General features: G+C 43.2%; 1 protein-coding gene across 1 annotated transcript; it reads right to left on the bottom strand.

The window, feature by feature from the left end:
• Positions 1-1,259: 1,259 nt before the first annotated feature.
• Positions 1,260-20,077, bottom strand: LOC139655165 (mitotic checkpoint serine/threonine-protein kinase BUB1 beta-like; the record flags this gene model as incomplete). Its single annotated transcript, XM_071532501.1, has 21 exons — positions 20,046-20,077; positions 19,160-19,299; positions 18,417-18,476; positions 18,099-18,243; positions 17,147-17,343; positions 16,018-16,169; positions 15,645-15,736; positions 15,484-15,557; positions 14,551-14,756; positions 14,304-14,407; positions 11,478-11,563; positions 11,265-11,356; positions 11,147-11,178; positions 9,066-9,231; positions 8,050-8,307; positions 7,829-7,966; positions 6,301-6,395; positions 5,120-5,257; positions 2,970-3,123; positions 2,134-2,249; positions 1,260-1,475 (listed from the first exon to the last, which is right to left on the bottom strand). Coding segments are annotated over exons 2-21 (2,616 nt in total), but the record flags the coding sequence as incomplete, so codon positions are not given.
• Between the last annotated feature and the right edge of the window lie 1,332 nt (positions 20,078-21,409).

Raw genomic sequence — 21,409 nt, forward strand, 5'->3', positions numbered from 1 at the left:
GCTTCAAATGAATGTTACTGAAAGTTGTTTTGTTGGATTGTTTTCATGAGGCAGAGTTTAGTTGTGAATCTGTTTCATAGAGAGTGAAGAAGGTTTAGGGAACAGTGACCTGCCTCCCAGTGCTGCTCAGAAGCTTATCTGACCTGGACTGGTCTCCAAGGAGGAAGTCCATCACCCTCTCAGTAAGACCAGGATGTAGCTGCATGTCCCTGAGTTTCTGTCCATGTGCATATGGCTGTATGGAGCTCAGTCTGCACTTTAACATAATAATCATTCTTTCATTTCAAGTCCAATATATAAAACATTCTTAAATTCTTAAAACACAAAATGTTGAACTCTGGACTGAAAATTAACATAATCAGTTTTGAAAAAAAAATGACCCACCTGACAGGTTTTACATTATCTGTAAAAATGTTATTACAATATCAGCCAGGACATTTTATTACATTATTGGGTTTTATTACATTTTCGATCAAGTTAAGTGCAAATTTTATTATTTTATTTATTTAATTGTTTATTCATTTGAGTGGAAATGCCTTAAAAAAAAAAGAAAAAAAAAAAAGCTGCCTGTCAGTCCTTCACCTGGTGGACCTGCAGCTCCCTCTGCTGGTCAGACTTTAAAACTTCACACCATCATCAAATGTGTTTCAAACTTTAAGATTTGCAATTTCTTCAAATTTGCTGATGTAAAGAATAAATTATTAGGATAAAGTCTTATTGAAGTGTAATGTACATTGACAAATTACTTTAAGGAGTTAGACAAAACAATAAAAAACAGTTTTAAACAGGTTGGTTGTGCTTGTTCAGATTGACTGAACCTTGTTTGGAGGAACAGTTTGAAGCGGATTCATCCCTGAACCCAGACCGCCTGCTCTGGGTTTCAGACTTTAAACCAGCTCATCCTCCAGAAGCAGAGGGTGAACTCAGGCAAACAAGCACTAATAAAAAAATAAATTCAGCTATTTTAAGAAAATTGTGACTTACTCTTCTTTTTCCCCCCGTAAAATATCTTCATATACATCAGTTTGATACTACTATTAATTCACATTATTAAGATGTACTGTATATATCTGACTATATCTATATAATTCAGCCTAAAACATATTAAACTCTCTTCTGCAGATCTAAAGGTGGTGCAGTGAGTTCAGGTTCTGCTGCAGACTGATGGAGCAGAAACAGCCTGAAAATCAACAGACAGAAAATCAACAGACAAACAGCAAACTGAGACACAAAAACATTTTATTTACTAATTTAGTCACCAGAAGACAGACAGTTAACAGAGAAAAGAGAACGAACGAAGCGACAGACGACAACACGGTAAAACCAGGACCGAAGGGACCGAAGGGACGAAGAGGCCTCAGGCAGGAAGCTGGTCCATCAGGTCCAGCAGGTCGGAGAGGACCGCCGGCGGCGAGCGAGCTCCGGGGTTCAGGACCGACCTGAAGAACTTCCTCCACAGAGCCTCCTTCCAGCCGCTGCACAGGCAGAGAGAGGAGGGTCAGCTTGGAAACCAGCAAGAAGATCACAGGTTCAAATCCCTCAGGGTCAGGTGAGGAACACGAGTGATGTATGGAAATGTAAAATCAACCAGGGGCCAGCTGCATAAAGATAGACCTGGTCTTAGACTTTAATGTGACTTTAAGTCAGACTTGCTATAGACATTTATATTTACCTGTTCATACTACTTCTTAATTGCTGTAGATCTCTAATGTGTTGTTTCTGTCTCTAAAGACTCTCTCTCTTCTTCAGGTTCTTCCCAAAAAACAGAGATTTCCCATCCTTTATGAAACAGCTTCAGTATTTAAACTTCCCGCTCTGTCAGTTAGGTCGACTCGTTGCCATAACAACAAAATTCTTAACTCAAGATTAGCCAGAGGGAAGGTGGCTAACTGTCCCACCTCAGAATAAGTCTGTCGTAATATTTAAGTAACAGACAGTCTTAATTAGTCTAGTCCAACCTGAGAATCTAAGACCAGTCTAAGGCTTAGACTGGTCTTAAACTAGCTTTATGCAACTGGATTAACATGTAAAAGAACCAGGTCTAACATGTAAAGTAACCAGGTTTAACATGTAAAAGAACCAGGTCTAACATGTAAAACAAGCAGGTCTAACATGTAAAGTAAGTGTCAGTACCATGGAGAGTCTTGGCTGAACTGCTCTGCTGTCCAGCCTGCAGAGTCTCTCACCGGCTTCATGTCTGTCTGGGTCAGGAGGAAGTGGACGGTCTCGGCCACGCCCACCAGGTCCAGCTGACAGGAAGAGACAGGAGGAGACAGGAAGAGACAGGGAGAGACAGGGAGAGACAGGAGGAGACAGGAAGAGACAGGAAGAGACAGGAAGAGACAGGAGGAGACAGGAGGAGACAGGAAGAGACAGGAAGAGACAGGAAGAGACAGGAGGAGACAGGAAGAGACAGGAAGAGACAGGAGGAGACAGGAAGAGACAGGAAGAGACAGGAAGAGACAGGAAGAGACAGGAAGAGACAGGAGGAGACAGGAAGTCAGTGAGCAGTTTAGTGACAGCATGAAACACCAGGTGGAACAATCCAGAAGGGATTTGTGAGTCCGTGCTGTGGAGCAGACCTCATGCCACCCTGTCACTCAGTGATCATGTGACCTGCATGGGACTCTTCATTCAGAAAGATCAATGTCTCATATAGCAGATCAATGTCTCATATAGCAGATCAATGTCTCATATAGCAGATCAATGTCTCATATAGCAGATCAATGTCTCATATAGCAGATCAGTGTCTCATATAGCAGATCAGTGTCTCATATAGCAGATCAGTGTCTCATATAGCAGATCAATGTCTCATATAGCAGATCAATGTCTCATATAGCAGATCAGTGTCTCATATAGCAGATCAGTGTCTCATATAGCAGATCAGTGTCTCATATAGCAGATCAATGTCTCATATAGCAGATCAGTGTCTCATATAGCAGCAGTGTGTGTTTGTGTGTGTGTTGTACCAGCTGGGGGGGGGCGTCCGGCTCCAGCAGGCCCAGGCTGATGTGTCTCTGGGCGGCTGGGAGCTGCTGGACCGATGTCACTTCCTGCTGCAGGTCCAGGTCCACGGAGCAGGACCAGTCCACAGGAAACAGACCGACCAGAGAACTGCCGCCGCTGCAGGAGAGAAGGAGGTTCAGGTTACAGCCTGGGGGAGGGGCTTATTCTGCAATACTCAATCCTGATTGGCTGTTCATTCTGAGACGTTCCTGCAGACTGTCCTGCTGGAAGCTGCTAAGTGACTTGTCACTGAGTCTTGCTTTTGTCTGTCTGCTGGCTTGACTGGGTTGTGATTGACAGGAGGCGGGGCCTAATGCAACCAAAAGTTTTCTTTTGCAGATGCAGAAACTGACCCGTGCTGACCCAGAGGTGGTGTTTGTTTCAGGGTCTGTGCAGGACTCCTGAAGTTAAACTCAATACCTTTAAGACCTTTTTTAAGACCTTTTCAATATATTTTCAGACCTCAACGCCACTTGGAGCTGTAACCGGTTACATCAGCAACACCTTTAACTTACATTTACTATACATTGATTTTGAGATCGCAAAACTAAACAGTCTTAGTTTACGATAACTTCTATGGATCACTGGATCAATACAACAGAATTCAGATCAGCCAGGAGGGAACAAAGCTCAAGGGAATAAACTGAGTGACTAACCCAAAGGCAAGGCACAAAAACTCTTTGGGCAAACAGGCTATTCATATTGAAAAAATAGCTACAAAATTTAATACCTCATAAAATGGTGATTAAGACTTTTTAATACTTGTTAAGACCCCACAGACACCCTGTGTTTACAAGACGTTGGGAGGAAGTGTTGTTTTCTCTGTGGTTGGAGGTGAACAGGAGTGAATGAGCCTGAGAGGTTTGGCAAAACTCATTTCAAAATATCTCCAGCTGTGGTGAAGCAGATAAACAGTCAGAAAATGGATTTGTCCTTTAAAGAGTAACTCAACTCCACCCAAATCTGTGGTGAAGCCTGACACCGGCCTTCAGCTATTGGCTGGTCTTTGTGCCAGGTGATGTCACCACCTGTTGTACTCTATAGAAGGTGACATCACCTGGCTCAAAGACCAGCCAATAGCAGAAGGCCGGTTCAGTATCTACTTTTCAGTATTAGATGTCAGGCTTCAGATCTGGGTTTGGGGTTCAGTTCGTCTTTCACAGGTTTCATGAAACTCTTCAGTAAACTAGAACTATCCGCCTCATGGTTGTATGCCTCCACCAATAAACTTTGTTTTATCATTGCAAGGACAGTCTTTATTTATTGAACATATATAATTAATGTGATTATTAGGTCAACTTAAAGGATTTTGGTGTCTGCAAAAGTAAGTGACAGCACTTCCACCGTTTTTGTAGAATGACCCAAGATGGTTTTCTCAGCTACAGTGGTAAGCAAAACATTATGATGTCACAGTGAAGTTGACCTTTGAACTTTTGGATATAAAATGATGTCATCACTTCATCATTTTATCCTATTAGACATTTATGTGAAATTTTGTCATAATTATCGTATGAATTCTTGAGTTATGGCCAAAAAACGTCTTTTGTGAGGTCACAGCGACCTTGACCTTTGACCTTTAACCACCAAATTCTAATCAGTTCATCCTTGAGTCCAAGTGGACGTTTGTGCCAAATTTGAAGAAATTCCCTCCAGGCGTTCCTGAGATATGGAGTTCATGAGGATGAGACAGATGGACATGAAGCCTCCGGTCACAGCTGTCTCTGGTGTGGAGGCATGATGAAAGACCAAGGACTGTAAAGACAACCTGGGTTATCTTTACAGTCTCTCTCTCTCTCTCTCTCTCTCTCTCTCACACACACACACACACACACACACACACACAGACACACAGACACACAGACAGACACACACACACACACACACACACACACACACACACACACACACACGAAGCAGCTTCAACCACCTATACAGTCCAAAAAAAATGACTAAAAATGTTGATTCCTAGAAATGATTCCTATATGAAAAGGAGCAGAGTGTCGCCCCCTGCCCCCTGGCTGGTGGGACTCAGTGAGTGTGTGTTGCGGGGGAACTCAGTGAGTGTGTGTTGCGGGGGAACTCACAGTGAGTGTGTGTTGTGGGGGGGACTCACAGTGAGTGTGTGTTGCGGGGGGGCGGTGTAGACCGTCACACAGCCGTCCAGGAACAGGAAGCAGCTGGTCAGAGCGGGCAGAGCGGCGGCCGGACGGCGACTCAGGAGGAAGTCCCAGGGATCCAGACCGCTCTCCACCTGGAGCACAAAACCAGACTGACCTGATTTCATCTTTATTTCACAGGGAAACACACTGAGCTTATTTACCTTCATCTACAGTTTGTACCGGGAGAGAAAGAGAAAACAAAAACACAAACAGTACCAATCATCAATGACAGTAATAATCCACTACATTTCCCTCTTTAGCTGCTTTTCCACCACATGGTGCCGGCTCAACTCGACTCGTCTTTTTTGGTTTTCCACTGGGCGAGTCCCAGGTACCAGGTTCCATATCACCTGGTACCTGCTACTTCTTTAGTAGCACCTCCGTCGAGGTTCCAGGCGAGCTGAGGCATGAAAACACTGCAGCCTGCTGATTGGTCGGACAGAATCGGCATCAGGACGTCCTGCACAAACCCGCCGTATTTAAATAGCCAAGCTACTGTAGCGGCCGCAATTTTTTAACTTAATTTAACTTAACTTGATTTTAGTTTAATTAATTACTACTAAATTACTACTGGCAGGTTAGCTTACCCTCTTGCTTCCTTTGAGCAGCCAGAGAGCTTCTGCTGTCTCGCTGCCTTCAGCCTCTTCTCAAATAAAATCTGTCTCCCCACACACCGAGAATCCAGAACACCTTCCCTTCCATATCCTCCATGGTTGCTGTGTGTGTCGCGTTGAAGATGACGTCACGGCAGTTTCATGCAGCGTCGCTATGACGACCAGTTGTTGGGGGGCGGGCGGGGCAAGGGGCACATTGAGGGGGTACTATCTGCAGTGGAAAACCAAGTGGTACTACCAAAAGCGAGTAGAGTCGAGTACCATGCGGTGGAAAAGCAGCATAACTGTCTGTTCTCCTCTCTGTGATGCGGTTTAGGTTTCTGGTTGATTTGGAATAAACAGCAGAAGAAGAAGAAGAACCGGGTAGTGAGCATGAGCAGTGAGAGCCGCCATGACAGAGAGAAGAGAAACTCAAACTGCAGAAACAGAAACTCAGAGGAAAGAGGTCCCAGTGAGGCCCAGCTGTACCAACACAGACCTGGAACCCTGTGATGTCACACACCAGCTGACCTGAGGCTCACCTTCAGAACCACGTCTCCCTGCAGAGAAACACCGCTGTAGACAGAGAAGCTGCCTCTGTCCAACAGCTTGGAGTAGACTGTGAACACCTCGCTCCCTATTGGACAAAACATCTGTTTAATAACCAATATCAATCAATAACAATCAGTGCAATGTATCCAGAAGACAGTTTGAAGTGTAGAACTACAACATGAAAGATGTTTTGGTTCCCAGTAGCCAACAAAACGATTATTATTATTATTACTATGATTAATAGTAGAAGTAGTAGTAGAAGTAGAAGTAGTAGAAGTAGTAGTAGAAGTAGAAGTAGTAGAAGTAGTAGTAGAAGTAGAAGTAGTAGAAGTAGTAGTAGTCGTAGTAGAAGTAGTAGTAGTCGTAGTAGAAGTAGTAGTAGTCGTAGTAGTAGAAGTAGTAGTAGAAGTAGTAGTAGTAGTAGTAGTAGAAGTAGTAGTAGAAGTAGAAGTAGTAGAAGTAGAAGAAGTAGTAGTAGTAGTAGTAGTAGTAGTAGTAGAAGTAGTAGTAGTAGTAGTAGAAGTAGTAGTAGAAGTAGAAGTAGTAGAAGTAGTAGAAGTAGAAGTAGTAGAAGTAGTAGAAGTAGAAGTAGTAGTCGTAGTAGTAGTCGTAGTAGTAGAAGTAGTAGTAGAAGTAGTAGTAGTAGAAGTAGTAGTAGAAGTAGTAGTAGAAGTAGAAGTAGTAGAAGTAGTAGTAGTCGTAGTAGAAGTAGTAGTAGTCGTAGTAGTAGAAGTAGTAGTAGTAGTAGTAGTAGAAGTAGTAGTAGAAGTAGAAGTAGTAGAAGTAGTAGAAGTAGTAGTAGAAGTAGAAGTAGTAGAAGTAGTAGAAGTAGTAGAAGTAGTAGAAGTAGAAGAAGTAGTAGTAGTAGTAGTAGTAGTAGTAGAAGTAGTAGTAGTAGTAGAAGTAGTAGTAGAAGTAGAAGTAGTAGAAGTAGTAGAAGTAGAAGTAGTAGAAGTAGTAGAAGTAGAAGTCGTAGTAGTAGTCGTAGTAGTAGAAGTAGTAGTAGAAGCAGAGTAGTAGTAGTAGTAGTAGTAGTAGTAGTAGAAGTAGTAGTAGAAGTAGAAGTAGTAGAAGTAGTAGAAGTAGTAGAAGTAGTAGTAGAAGTAGTAGAAGTAGTAGAAGTAGAAGAAGTAGAAGAAGTAGTAGTAGTAGTAGTAGTAGTAGTAGTAGTAGAAGTAGTAGAAGTAGAAGAAGTAGAAGTAGTAGAAGTAGTAGTAGTCGTAGTAGTAGAAGTAGTAGTAGAAGTAGAAGTAGTAGAAGTAGTAGTAGAAGTAGTAGTAGAAGTAGTAGAAGTAGAAGTAGTAGAAGTAGAAGTAGTAGTAGTCGTAGTAGTAGAAGTAGTAGTAGAAGTAGAAGTAGTAGAAGTAGTAGTAGAAGTAGTAGTAGAAGTAGTAGAAGCAGAAGTATTAGAAGTAGTAGTAGTAGTAGTAGTAGTAGTAGTAGAAGCAGAAGTAGTACTAGTAGTAGTACTAGCAGTAGTAGTATAATAAAGGTTTCTCAGTAAAGGTCAGCTGGTACCGAGCTGCAGGACGGCGTCTTCTTCTATGGTGGGAAGGGGGCGGAGCTCAGAGTGAAGGTCCGGACAGGAAGTCAGATCCACGTGATCCAGCAGCCGCCGCCGCGCGTCCGGACCGCAGGGATCCACCGGAGCCCGGGCTGTGCGAGAGGAGAGACCGTCACACCGCTGCATGCTGGGAAACGTTAAAGCCGCTCTAATCCGGATTGGACCGGAACCTTACCGGGCGAGGGGGCGTGGTCCGTCTCCTCCCGGTTCTCCTGGTTCTCCTCCAGAGAGCCGGGGTTCCTGGCGGACCGCCCCTCCAGGGAGGAGGGCGAGGCGAGGCCGGAGGTGGCGGAGCTGCCCGCCTCCACGCTCGCCTCCTCGATGGGACTCAGCTTGATCCGGGTTTCGACCCCGGGCTTCGGGGCGGTGGCGGCGGCGGGGGGGCGGGGCTTCACCAGAGCCCGCAGGTCCTCCGTCATCCCACCCTGACACTCTGCCAGCAGGAGAGTGACACACACACACACACACACACACACACACACACACACACACACACACCTACTGTTAAGACTTTCACTCACACTACTGTAGGGACGAGTTTGCAAAGTAAAGTGGGGCAATCAGTGTACCGGGGGGCATTTATTTTGAAATTCAGCTTCCATGCACAAGATACACTGGGAAAGATCTTAGCTAGTACAGACTAGAACAATTTGAAAAAATATCTAACTGTGATTATTTTGACTGATATTGCAATTGCGATATGATTTGCGATATTAGAGGGAATGATAACTTTTACATCATTATTCTCATTTTCATTGAAAAACGTATTAAAATGATTATGGTGTGATTTTTGCGGGGATCTGTACCAAACAAAGATGTTTTCTTCAGTCTGTAGAATATGATGTGTAGGCCAGGACATCTCTGCAGCACCACAATATTTACTTTAAAATGCTATTTTGACACATTTCACCTTTAACAAATATTGCGCCTCCTGTGATTTGAAAATTGCAGTCGGCCATATTGTGATTTTGATAAAATTTTGATTAATTGTTCAGCCCTTCCAGAGGTGTCGCCAAAATCAAGAAAAACCAGAACCCTGCAGATGGAAGACTTGGCAGCTTGGTGTGTGTGTGTGTGTGTGTGTGTGTGTGTGTGTGTGTGTGTGTGTGTGTGTGTGTGTGTGTGTGTGTGTGTGAGAGAGTGTGTGTGTGTGTGTGTGTGTGTGTGTGTGTGTGTGTGTGAAGTGAGTACCTGTGTGTGCTGAGGCTCTGGGGCCCGGCGGCCCGGCGTGCGGTGTGGACGCCATCTTAGCGGCTCCGGCGAAGTCGTTGGTGTTGTCCGGACTGGAGCAGAGAGTTTTGTTCTGGTGTCCGGACAAGATCGCTTCAGTCAGAGACTCACTGCGCTCCAGAAAACTCTGGAACAACAGACACACAGGAAGTCAACAGACAGGAAGTCAACAGACAGGAAGTCAACAGACCGGACCGAGCCAGAGAGAAGCATGCAGAGCTTTCAGGGCCCATACTGATGTTTTGGAGAACAGTGATATGTCGACATATATATACAGTATATATATATATATATATCTATCCTGAATTTCCAGAAGGGGATTAATACAGTGCTATCTTATCTTAAATTAGGGCTGGGCGATATGGACCAAAAATCATATCTTAGTATTTTTAGGCTGAATGGCGATAGACGATATATATCTCGGTATTTTCTACGAAGTGGGCTACATGTTCAGTTGTAAGTAGAGCTGGGCCATATGGACAAAATCAAATGTCACAATATTTTTGACCAAATACCTCGATATCGACATTGCGACAATATTGTAGGGATGACACAATGAGATTTTTGATAAATAATCATCAGTAACGTGGATATAATGACTAAGTGGGTAAAGGCAAATAATAGAACAGCTAGAACAGTCTGGTAAGTTCAGAAAATGACATCACTTTACTGTAATGCAGCCTTTAAAACCAGGAAAACACACTTATGCCATATCACCATATTACCATATCCAAAATCTAAGACGATACCTAGTCTCATATCACAATATAGATATAATATTGATATATTGCCCAGCCCTATCTTAAATAGAGCCTCATATTTTCTGTTTTGCTGAAGTTTCAGAATGTAGATTAAAACACGTAATTCCACATAAACACAGAACACCACTGAACTGTGAGGTTTCAGAGCAAATTCCTGTTGAATCACTGAAGGACTCAGTAGTTCACTGTAGAGGTTTCACGGTGCCATTTTGACACCGGTGTGGTTTCCCTCCTCAACACCGGTCACACCGGTCACACCGGTCACACCGGTTATACCGCCTGTCACCACTAGAGGGTCTGAGCGCTGTCAGAGTCACTACAGTGAAAGTAAAACTTAAAATTCCTCCAAACTGTATTAACAGCATTTGGAAACGTAACAGTTTTCAATCAGAGATTTCTAACACTGCTCAACACTCAGAGAGATAATGTGAGTGCAGGTCAGATTATCATATCGCTCTTCTTTAGGCTCCCACTGGATTGTACTGGACTCATTACTGTCACTAGGTAAAGACAAATTAATTAATCCTATTCATCCTAATCTGTCATATTAGTGATCAGATATTAGTGATCAGTATGTTGTTAGTATGTCCATTTATCATTTAGTAGCCTAACTTGAACATGGAAGCTCTGAATATGTGCTTTTATTTTACAAAATACAAAATAAAAGTATTCCCGGTGTGGGGCTGATAACACCGGTGTGGACTCCAGACCGTATGACACGGGACACCGCCCACCGGGACAAGCCTAGTTCACTGTGCCAGTTTGTTAATTGTACTATAGTGAACTGTAGTTTTTACATTTCTTACACACACAAATGATTTAAGGTAAGAAATAGGTCAGTTCAGTTAAAAAATATATAAATATAACCCTAACAAAACGAAGAAAAAAGAAACAGAATTTGTGAACAAATAAAACTGATTTTATGAGGAGCGATATATACAACAGAAAGAAGTGAAGTCCTGATGTGAGGAACTCGTCTTTTCACCATGTTGAAGTAGGGCTGGGCGATATGGTTGAAATCAATATCACGATAATCACGATTTTTCTCGATATCAATATATATCACGATATGGATCATGTATGAAAAATCACGTTAACTAATCAAATTAATGTTCATCTCATTGAATCGAATGGTAATGTTAGGTGTGGTGTCAAACAAAACTGAAATTTTCAAATAATATTCCTACCATACCTCATTTTATCAGAGTGTTTAAGTAAAATTTGCTTGTCATCATCAGTTTAAACAGCAGTGAAAGCAAAGTGTGAGGAAAGGTTACAGACCCTGGAGTGTTCTGAGGCCGGAGCGTTTCCACCTGAGAGACAAACAGAGACAGAGAGAGTCAGTCTGCAGTCTGAGGACCTACGGGAGGCCAGGACAGACAGCGGGGCGGAGCCTCACCCTGCCGGGGGAACTGGACCTTCACACACAGGCCCTTCTCCCCGGGACGGAGGAACACATCGTCCGACATCACATCCGGAGCTCCGGGGTTCCTGTGAGGAAACAGGAAGTTAACAGACAGGTGGAGGTCAGGACAGATCAGCTCTGGTGTTCAAGAGCCTTTCTTTAGTCCCAATGTCACTTTATGGACTTTTCTGAGTTGTGTTCATTTACCCAGAAGGCAGTGCTGCGGCAGGGTCGGTCCGGGACTCGTCGTAGATCTGGAAGGGGGCGGGGCCTGGCGGAGCGTCCGGACCCACCTGAGGGGAAACACACACAGCTGGAAACTTTTCTCTGCTGCGTTTCTGTCTGGGTTTCCGTTATCCGGTAATTACCGTTTTTTTTTTTACCGGGAAAATCTGTTGAAGTCCGACATATTTAAATCTCTCCGGTCATAATGTCCGGTGAAAATAATTCCCTCTAAGCATAATTATTGGAACATTGTGCTCCTTGTTTTACTGAGACTGAGTTACAGCAGCAGGTTGAGTTCTGCTCCCAGTCTGTCTCCAGACCTGCTCCCAGTCTGTGTCCAGACCTGCTCCCAGTCTGTCTCCAGACCTGCTCCCAGTCTGTGTCCAGACCTGCTCCCAGTCTGTCTCCAGACCTGCTCCAAGTCTGTCTCCAGACCTGCTCCCAGTCTGTCTCCAGATGAGTTGCTCTGAGCAGCTTTAAGTCTCTTTCAGTAAAGTCATAATAAATATGGCTCTACATGAGTTGATTTAAGTGACATGAGACACAACTGGGGAGGATTTACTGAATTGTTTTGAATGTAGCATAATGTATTAACCAATCAAGGGCGATGTGTGTGTGTGTGTGTGTGTGTGTGTGTGTGTGTGTGTTGGGTGAAGGTCAGATGCCTTTACAGTTTATTTTCATGACTTTTTGCTGAGCTGTGCTTTTTACATATTTACTGTGTTGTTTTTCTTGGTTGTCGGTTGCCTATTTAGTAATAGGCCATGTGTGATGATGGTTAACAGGACATTTAGCACTGTGTCATGGTGACAGCATATGGCTATTTGGCAACAAAATACATGTCAGGAACCAAGTAAAGTGCAAATTTTCATAGTTGATGATCCTATTTTTCTATTTTGCATGGTAACGTTGTGTGTGTGTGTTTGAGAGAGATAGAGTTATGCACGTGAGTCTATTGACAGGACTGGAATATAATATATTTGGAATATAATGTATAAGCAAAAGTAGCTTACTTTTCAATAAAAAATATTATAACATGCCTTGATGATGTCATTCTTTATACAGCCTGCCTATCAATTGTTTTTAAGCTCAATAAACACAGATAATATTTGACCGGAATTTCTCCCATTTGTCCGGGACATTGAAATCTTCCAGGACACGTGGACCTGCACCAATATTTTCTAACGGAAACCCTGATTTCTGTATTCAGTTTGTTTAACTGAAAATGTAAACTGGACATTCACATTTTTATATTTTCCTCGAGCCAAATTCCCTGATTTGACTGAAACTAAAGATCTGAGCTCTTCGGTCCTGATGTGGATTCACTGTGGAAACTGTGCTGTACTGTTTCAATTCCTTTTTATCTGATATTTAATTCATGTGTGGCATTTTTAGTTTCTTTGTCCATAGAGCAACATGTAGCTCTGTTCTGAAACATCCAACACATATAAAGGTTTGTAGCAGTATTAGCAGGACTAGTAGTAGTAGCAGTAGCAGTAACAGTAGTATTCTTGGCTACATACCAGTGGTTGTACTTGCTGGGATTTCCTCAGCAGTAGTAATAGTAGTAGCAGCAGTATTAGTAGTAGTAGTAATAGAAGCAGTAGTAGTAGTAGTAGTAGTATAAGCATCAGTAGTATTCTTGGTATTTAGTACTGGCTGTAGTAGTAGTTGTAGTAGTGGTAGTAATAGTACTAGCTGTAGTAGTTGAAGTATTCTTGTGTACCTACCAGTGTTTGTACCTGCTGGGACTTCCTCAGCAGTAGTAGTAGTAGTAATAGCAGCAGTAGCAGTAACAGTACTAGCTGTAGCTGTAGTAGTAGTAGCAGTAGTAGTAGAAGTAGTATTCCTGTGTACCTACCAGCGTGTGTCCCTGCTGGCTCTTCCTCAGCATTAGTAGTAGTAGTAGCAGTAGCAGTAGTAGTATTAGCAGTATTCCTGTGTACCTACCTGTGTGTGTACTGGCTGGCTCTTCCTCAGCAGTAGTAGTAGTAGTAGTAGTAGTAGTAGCAGTATTCCTGTGTACCTACCTGTGTGTGTACTGGCTGGCTCTTCCTCAGCAGCAGTAGTAGTAGTAGTACTAGTAGTAGTAGTAGTAGTAGTAGCAGTAGTAGTATTCCTGTGTACCTACCTGTGTGTGTACTGGCTGGCTCTTCCTCAGCATTAGTAGTAGTAGTAGTAGTAGTAGTAGTAGTATTCCTGTGTACCTACCTGTGTGTGTACTGGCTGGCTCTTCCTCAGCATTAGTAGTAGTAGTAGTAGTAGTAGTATTAGTAGCAGTAGTAGTATTCCTGTGTACCTACCTGTGTGTGTACTGGCTGACTCTTCCTCAGCAGCAGCAGTAGTAGTAGTAGTAGTAGTAGTAGTAGTAGTAGTAGTAGTATTAGTAGCAGTAGTAGTATTCCTGTGTACCTACCTGTGTGTGTACTGGCTGGCTCTTCCTCAGCAGTAGCAGTAGTAGTAGTAGTAGTAGTAGTAGTAGTAGTAGTAGCAGTAGTAGTATTCCTGTGTACCTACCTGTGTGTGTACTGGCTGGCTCTTCCTCAGCAGTAGCAGTAGTAGTAGTAGTAGTAGTAGTAGTAGTAGTAGTAGCAGTAGTAGTATTCCTGTGTACCTACCTGTGTGTGTACTGGCTGGCTCTTCCTCAGCAGCAGCAGTAGTAGTAGTAGTAGTAGTAGTAGTAGTAGTAGTAGTAGTAGTATTCCTGTGTACCTACCTGTGTGTGTACTGGCTGGCTCTTCCTCAGCAGCAGTAGTAGTAGTAGTAGTAGTAGCAGTAGTAGCAGTAGTAGTATTCCTGTGTACCTACCTGTGTGTGTACTGGCTGGCTCTTCCTCAGCAGCAGCAGCTTGTGTTTCTCCTCCAGCTGCTGTCTGAGCTGCTGCTTCTCTTCACTCATCTGACGGATTTTCTCTGCAGGAAGGAAGTGAGGAGCTCATGTGATCTGTCAATCAACTCTTCATCTGTCTGAGCAACATGAGCTGTATGAAATGAAGCGCTCATGTCAGTACATGTCAGTACACGTCAGTACTGAGTGTGAAGTTCTCCTGCAGTACCGTCGTATTCCTGTCGTTTGTGGAGGAAGTATCTCTGAGCACGCAGCTCCTCGAAGCTGAACTCCAGCACTCCGTCCATCAGAGAGTCCTTACAGTACATGCTCTGCTCCCTGGCCCCGCCCTCCTCTCTGGCCCCGCCCTCCTCCCGCTGCCCCGCCCCCTCGTCGAGGGGTTGCCACGCTGACGGCTCGCTCCTATAGGCCGACCTACAGCCAATAGGGAAAGAGAAGAAGACGTTAGCCAGTCATGCCGCATGGAACATCAAACTCATCAAGACGCCATGACTGTTTCCTGTACTTCGGTTTCTCCTGATCAGCTTTTCACTCTGAACATGAACTCTGTGTGAACTTTGTTTAGTTTCAGCCAAACATCCCTGATGGAAATCCTTCACTCTGTGGCTTTCATTTGAAATCACATCTGAATGTCTCCTGTTGTGAAAACCAAAGTGAAACTTAAAATTCTACACTTTGCTTCAAACAGCTGAACTCAGCCTGGACCGATATTCAATAACATTGAACAGCAGGATATTTTGCGAATATCTGTGCAAACTTTTAAACTTAGAAACCTATAATCTACTAGTGGTAGGATAGTAAAAAACTAAAATAATCATAGTTGTAGTGAAAATTCATTCAGTCATTTTATTTCAACTGGGTTTCCTTCTCTACTATCAGCCTGTTTTCCTGGAAAAGGCAGGAATGAGAAAATGACACCAAATAACTGTTGTTTTCACTTGAATAGTAAGATCATTATTATTAAGATTATTATTATTGTTAATAGCCTAGAAATGTAATGTATTAAAAGAAAAAAAAGACCTCCACTGCTCCCTGATAATATCGTATATCGTGATATTTTGTCAGAACAGCATCACGATATTGAATCTGGTCCCAGTCCAGTTGGACTTCATGTTGGATGAAACTCTCCTGGACGACTCACCCGGACGGAGTCGGGTCGCCGGGACGGCTGGCAGGAAACACAAGGCTGGAGGCGGAGCCAGACCGCTGGGGCATCTGGGTAAAAACAGAAAGCGGCATTACTCTCTCGCCACATGAAGACCCAGACCGGCTACAGACCGAGTGACAGCCGGGCGGACCGACCTGGAGCTCGGGTCCCGCTGCCGCCCGACCCGCCGAGGCTTCAGACCCCGGAACGCTCAGACCGCTTCCTGACGACCGCGACACGTTCAGCCCTAGAGAGAGGCATCATGGGAAAAAAAAAACATGGCTCAAATTCACTGTGAAAATCCCAGCATCCCCTGCTCCCAGCCGCTCTGCAGGGATGTGAAGTGTGTTTCCATGTGAGCAGCAGGACTGGATCATGTTTTCTCATATTTCTTGACTTTTCTAACTTTTCTAAACCTTGAAAATATCAAATTAATTTTCCAAACTTTCCCAGGCTGAGTAAAAGGCCTGGGTCTTTTCTATCCAATGAAGCAGGAAGGCTGATAATCTCTTCAAAATAAAAGCCCACCCGCCGCCTCGGCCTCGGCGCCGCGGGCCGGAGCGGCGGCTCTCTTCCGGCCTCGGGGTCGGAGGTCGACCCTGCTGGTCCTGAGAGGAGACGGGGGCTCGTCCTCCTGCTGGACTCTGCCGGCCTCCAGAGACACTCTGGACCGGAAACACCTGAGGAGACGAGACGAGCGTCAGGACACACAGACGACCCGCAGATTAACAGATCTGGAAACTGGATCATGAAAACTGAATAATATTGGACCTTTAATGAGAGACCAGCACTTCAGGCCACATCCGCACTAATACGTTTCCGTTTTAAAACACATAACTTTTGCTACGTTTGCTAGCGTCCGCACCACTCCGGTGTTTTCGGACCCTAAAACGGAGTCTTTTGAAAACGCTGCTGACCACGTTTTAGTTGGAAAACTCCAGGATTGTGTTTTAGTCCGGACGGGCGGAAACGGAGACTTTTGAAAACGATGACGCAGACGCCCACGTTCACTTCCTGACTGGGTCTTATCAGTCACGACTAGAGGTGTGGAAAATAAACAGATGAATTTAGTAAATTCATCTGTTTATTTTAATTATGGATCATTACAAATACGCTATGTTTTAAAAAAAAGTAGCAAGTTGTCACACAGTGAGAAAAATAAATCATGTATAGAAATAAAAAATTTTGATGCATCAAGATGCATCGATAATCGTTTTATAATCGCATCGCAGCCTCTGAATCATAATCAAATCGAATCGTGAGGCCAGTGAAGATTCACAGCTCTAGTCACGACGTGTCCTTCCCTGATTCGTCACGCCCCTATCATGTGACCCTTTTCCAGAAGAAAACAAACGACATCAGCCTTGACTACCAGTGGTTAATTCAACATGGAATCGACAACATCAGATTTTTCTATTTAGTCTGTAAAATGTCTAAAATAAAGACAAATGAGTCCAAAGTGATTCTTCAGATTTCTTACTTAGTCTGTATTCATTTTATAATGATGCAAGAAAATCTTAATCAATTGTTACATATTTTTACATTTCACTTGATAAATGATAAAAAAAAACAAAAAAAAACGCTTAATTGATTAGCAAAATTATAATCAATTAATTTTCTGTTGATCGACTAATCATTTAGTCCCCCCCCCCCTCACCTGTAGTAGTCGTGGATGGCGGCGGCCGGCTGGGCGGTGGCGTCCAGCCCGGCCCGCAGCACGGCGTCGGCCCTCTGGAAGTCGCCCCGCCCCTCCAGCTCGCCGGCCCAGGACAGGTAGAAGTCTGCGTGGGCGGAGCCGACGCCCTGAGCCTCCATGTAGCCGAACATCTGCTCCGGAGACGAGCTGTTCTGAGCCTGAGGGAGGAAACACCAGCTGACTGGAGCCGGGACTGCTGGGAAATACAGCAGGTCCAGAGGCAGCAGGAGAATAGTAGTACTAGTAGTAGTAGAAGCAGTGGTGGTAGTAATAGTAGTAGTAGCAGCAGTAGTAGTAGTAGTAGTAGTAGTAATAGCAGTAGAAACAGTAGTAGTAGTAGAAGTAGAATCAGTGGTGGTAGTAGTAGTAGTAGTAGTAGTAGTAGCAGTAGTAGTAAAAGCAGTAGTAGTAGTAGCAGTAGTAGAAGCAGTGGTGGTAGTAGTAGTAGTAGTAGTAGTAGTAGTAGTAGTAGTAGTAGTAGAAGCAGTGGTGGTAGTAATAGTAGTAGTAGCAGTAGTAGTAATAGCAGTAGAAACAGTAGTAGTAGTAGAAGTAGAAACAGTGGTGGTAGTAGTAGTAGTAGTAGTAGTAGTAGTAGTAGTAGTAGTAAAAGCAGTAGTAGTAGTAGCAGTAGTAGAAGCAGTGGTGGTGGTAGTAGTAGTAGAAGCAGTGGTAGTAGTAGCAGTAGTAGTAGTAGTAATAGAAGTAGTAGTATTATACCAGATGATATCAGATCAGCCAAATCAGTTTCCTCCATTAAAACATGTTTCAGTCTTTGTCTGAACTCTGCGTTCTGTTTCCTTCCTGGTTAGTTTAGTTTAGTTTAGTGAAGTTAGTTTAGTTTAGTTTAGTTTAGTGAAGTTAGTTAGTTTAGTTTAGTCAGTGAATATATTGAAGCTCGGTCTCTTCTCACCAGTTTGATCCACAGGTTGACGTAGCGAGCGTCATCAAAGTATTTCTTGTCGTTGGCGAACTGCTTCACTGATCTCTCCAGCAGAGCGTTCAGGTTGCTCTGCTTCCCTCCATGAGGAAACATCTGCAGAGTCCACCGCACATACCTGACCACACACACACACACACACACACACACACACACACACACACACACACACACACACACACTGCTGTGAGTTTACATGTAGGTGGAGGAGGCGATAGTGACAGCAAGAGAGAGAGTTACAGTAATCCTGTATTTGATCATCATGTCCTGAGGAGGATGTTTCTGTCTCACCGGTCCCAGACGTCCAGAGCCTCGTCTCCTGTGGAGCCGCTCAGCTCCGCCTCAAAACACCTGAAGAAGAAAACCATCAGGTGAAACCGCCGAGCCGAGCGGACGGGTTCATGAAGAACACAAACTAAAGAAACCGAGCTGTTTCATTTAATTCAATTTAACAAACAAAGAATCTGTGAAAAGCCTGTTGTGGACATTACTGCTGATCTGATCGAGGCCCACTGGGAGTTTTTCCTTCTATGTGCTGAGGATCTACAGCTGCTGGCTCTGCTTCTGGTGCTTTTCCTGATGTTTGTTCTATATCAATCTGTTCTACGGTTGACTGTTGATCAGTTAGATCTAGTCAGGCTCATTCTCTGTACCGTCCTTTGAGACAGGCTGGGTCTTATTTAGGGCTGGACGATATGGTTGAAATCAATATCATGACAATCATAAGGATTTTTCTCGATATCAATATATATCACGATATGGTTCATGTATGCAAAATCACGTTAAATAATCAAATTAATGTTCATCTCATTGAACCGAATGGTGATGTTAGATGTGATGTCAAACAACTGAAATATCCAAGTAATATTCCTACCATACCTCATTTTATTAAAGTTTTTAAGTCAAATTTGCTTGTCATCATCAATTCAGACAGCAGAAATATGTGTCACGATATCAAAATATCTTCATATCATCACGATATGATTCCACTGAAAGACGATAAACGATATTATTTGGAAAGGATGAACTCCTACTGTCTCTGCTGCTGGATGTCTTCCTGCCGCACGGAGGCTCCGCCCGGCTGGATGTTCTCCTTCCACACCGCCCATCCCGCCTCTCCATCAGCCATGACTACAGCTGGAGCGACAGCAGCAACTTTCACTTCTGGGACAAACTGACAACAAGCAGGTCGCGAGGAACAGTGAAGTTGTTCAGGTAAAAAGCAAAGTGAGTCCCAGCAGCAGTCTGGACCAGATACAGGCCGTTCTCCTGCATGGAGAGAGAGTCACGCAGAACTCCGGCAGTTTATTGTTGCAGCAGTTGAATGTATCGACAAATTGAACGCACACACCTCCTAAAATACAACTCAAGACTTTACTATAAATCGTTAGAAGCCACTCTTCAATTCGGCAAACATATAATCCACCAAGCAGTTATTAATTTTAAATAAAATGCTAACTTTTAGAAGTGGTTAACGTTAACGCTGCTCGCTGCCGCACTCAACGGTGACAGAAAACTGTCGGAATAACAGACGAAGCAATACTCTAACCCGAGATGTTACTGAGATAAGTGCTTCTTGGTTGACTGGATGTGTGCCGGTTTTAAGAGGGGATCCCACTGATTCACCAAAGCCCCGGGATCATGTTGTAGTTGGTGTGTCCCTTTGCCGATAAGCAAGGAGAGGTTGAACTGTCAGATTTCTGAACGGAGTTTGGGGATGACGGTCTCTCCAGTCCAGGCAGCAGAACACAAGTAACTTTATTGGGGCTAGCAGCAGCGAAGCTATTAGCTAACTATCTAACGTTATCTGTCGAGCTAGCTAGCTTCGCTCTAGAAGCTCTAACCTTAGTTAAAATACTCGGTATATATTTAAACAAATAGAAATACATTATTTTATAATCAAAACTACAGGTAGCTTACCCTAGAAGCTCACGGATCTGTGATGTGATCTGTCACAAAACAACATTCAAATCAACCGCTTGGAAAGAGCGATCCTGATTGGACAGATGATCCTCTTCCTAGAAATACTCGTCACTTCCGTTTTGTACTCAATGGTCTTGCACGACGTCATCCCTACTGGCTGGAAGGTGTATTACACACGACTACTACTACTACTACTACTACTACTACTACTAATAATAATAATAATAATAATAATAATAATAATAATAATAATAATTTATATAGCACTTTTCAAAACAGAAGTTACAAAGTGTTAGTAGAGGCAAAACATAATGAAAAGAAACAGAAAAAACTGCAATAGTGGAAAAAAAAACTCAATTTCCATTAGTCTTTCCTTATTAGTCACCATAAGGAAAGTCAGTCTGGACTGAACTGTGTTAGAACAAGTACTAGAAGTAGAGTAGAAGTCAGTAAACACAATTATTGAAACAGAAAGGTTTTTATTGAGATAGAACACCTGAATCCAAACCAACAGAACATGATCCTGCAGAGCTCAGCAGATCCTGCAAAAGGAGAATTACAACCACTTTTATTTCTTTTTTACAACAATTACTTTTACTGCAAACGTTGGTGGTCAGGTTCCTCTAAAGTCTTACTACACCATGAGTTCATATATTTATAGGACCCAGAGGGATTCAAACCCCCAATCATTTTAATCAAGTATTTTTCAAATGGATGATATATTGCATTTTGGAATTAAACTCCATATGGTTTTCATGTGTCTCTGTCCTGTTGTACATCAGAGGTTTCAACAGTTTTCCTTTGATCTTGTGGTTTTGTAGATTATTGTGTGTTTATCTATCAAAACTCATCTTTATAATCTAACAGCCAGCAGATATTTTTGGCCAACAAAACACTGGAATGACTTGGAAAAGACAACAGAACATCACCACTGGTAAAGTAAAATATATATTCAGATATTTCTATACTTCTCATTCATACATTCTACTTAATACGTTCCACGTAATTGTCTGTTGTGTTTAATCCCCGATTTCCTCTATTCTTATTTATTTTCTATTTTTCCTCGCTGTATCCTGGTACTACTTGCTGACAGCAGTACGGTGGCCAGTTTAGGACATCCTGTGCCGCCTTTGTTCCTCTTAGCTGTACTTTGTCAGGCTTTGCTTACTTTCGGCAGGCTTAGTTCACCTATGTCCCAGATTCTCCAGAGTTTTATTTAGTGTCTTTCTGTCCAGTCAAAGCTGTGTGTGTGGTGTCATGAACCAAAAACACTCTCAATCCATTTCTCCACGTTCATTTTCCAGCATCTCTCTGAGCCTTACCGAGAACAGGCCGTTTCTGTCTCCGTGTCTTTAAGGCTC

The sequence above is a fragment of the Centroberyx affinis genome, unplaced genomic scaffold, assembly GCF_046629955.1.
Source record: "Centroberyx affinis isolate AG114_WGS23_722 - 3 ecotype Tasmania unplaced genomic scaffold, CSIRO-AGI_Caff_v1 ptg002197l_1, whole genome shotgun sequence".
In the NCBI taxonomy this organism is placed as follows: domain Eukaryota; kingdom Metazoa; phylum Chordata; class Actinopteri; order Beryciformes; family Berycidae; genus Centroberyx; species Centroberyx affinis.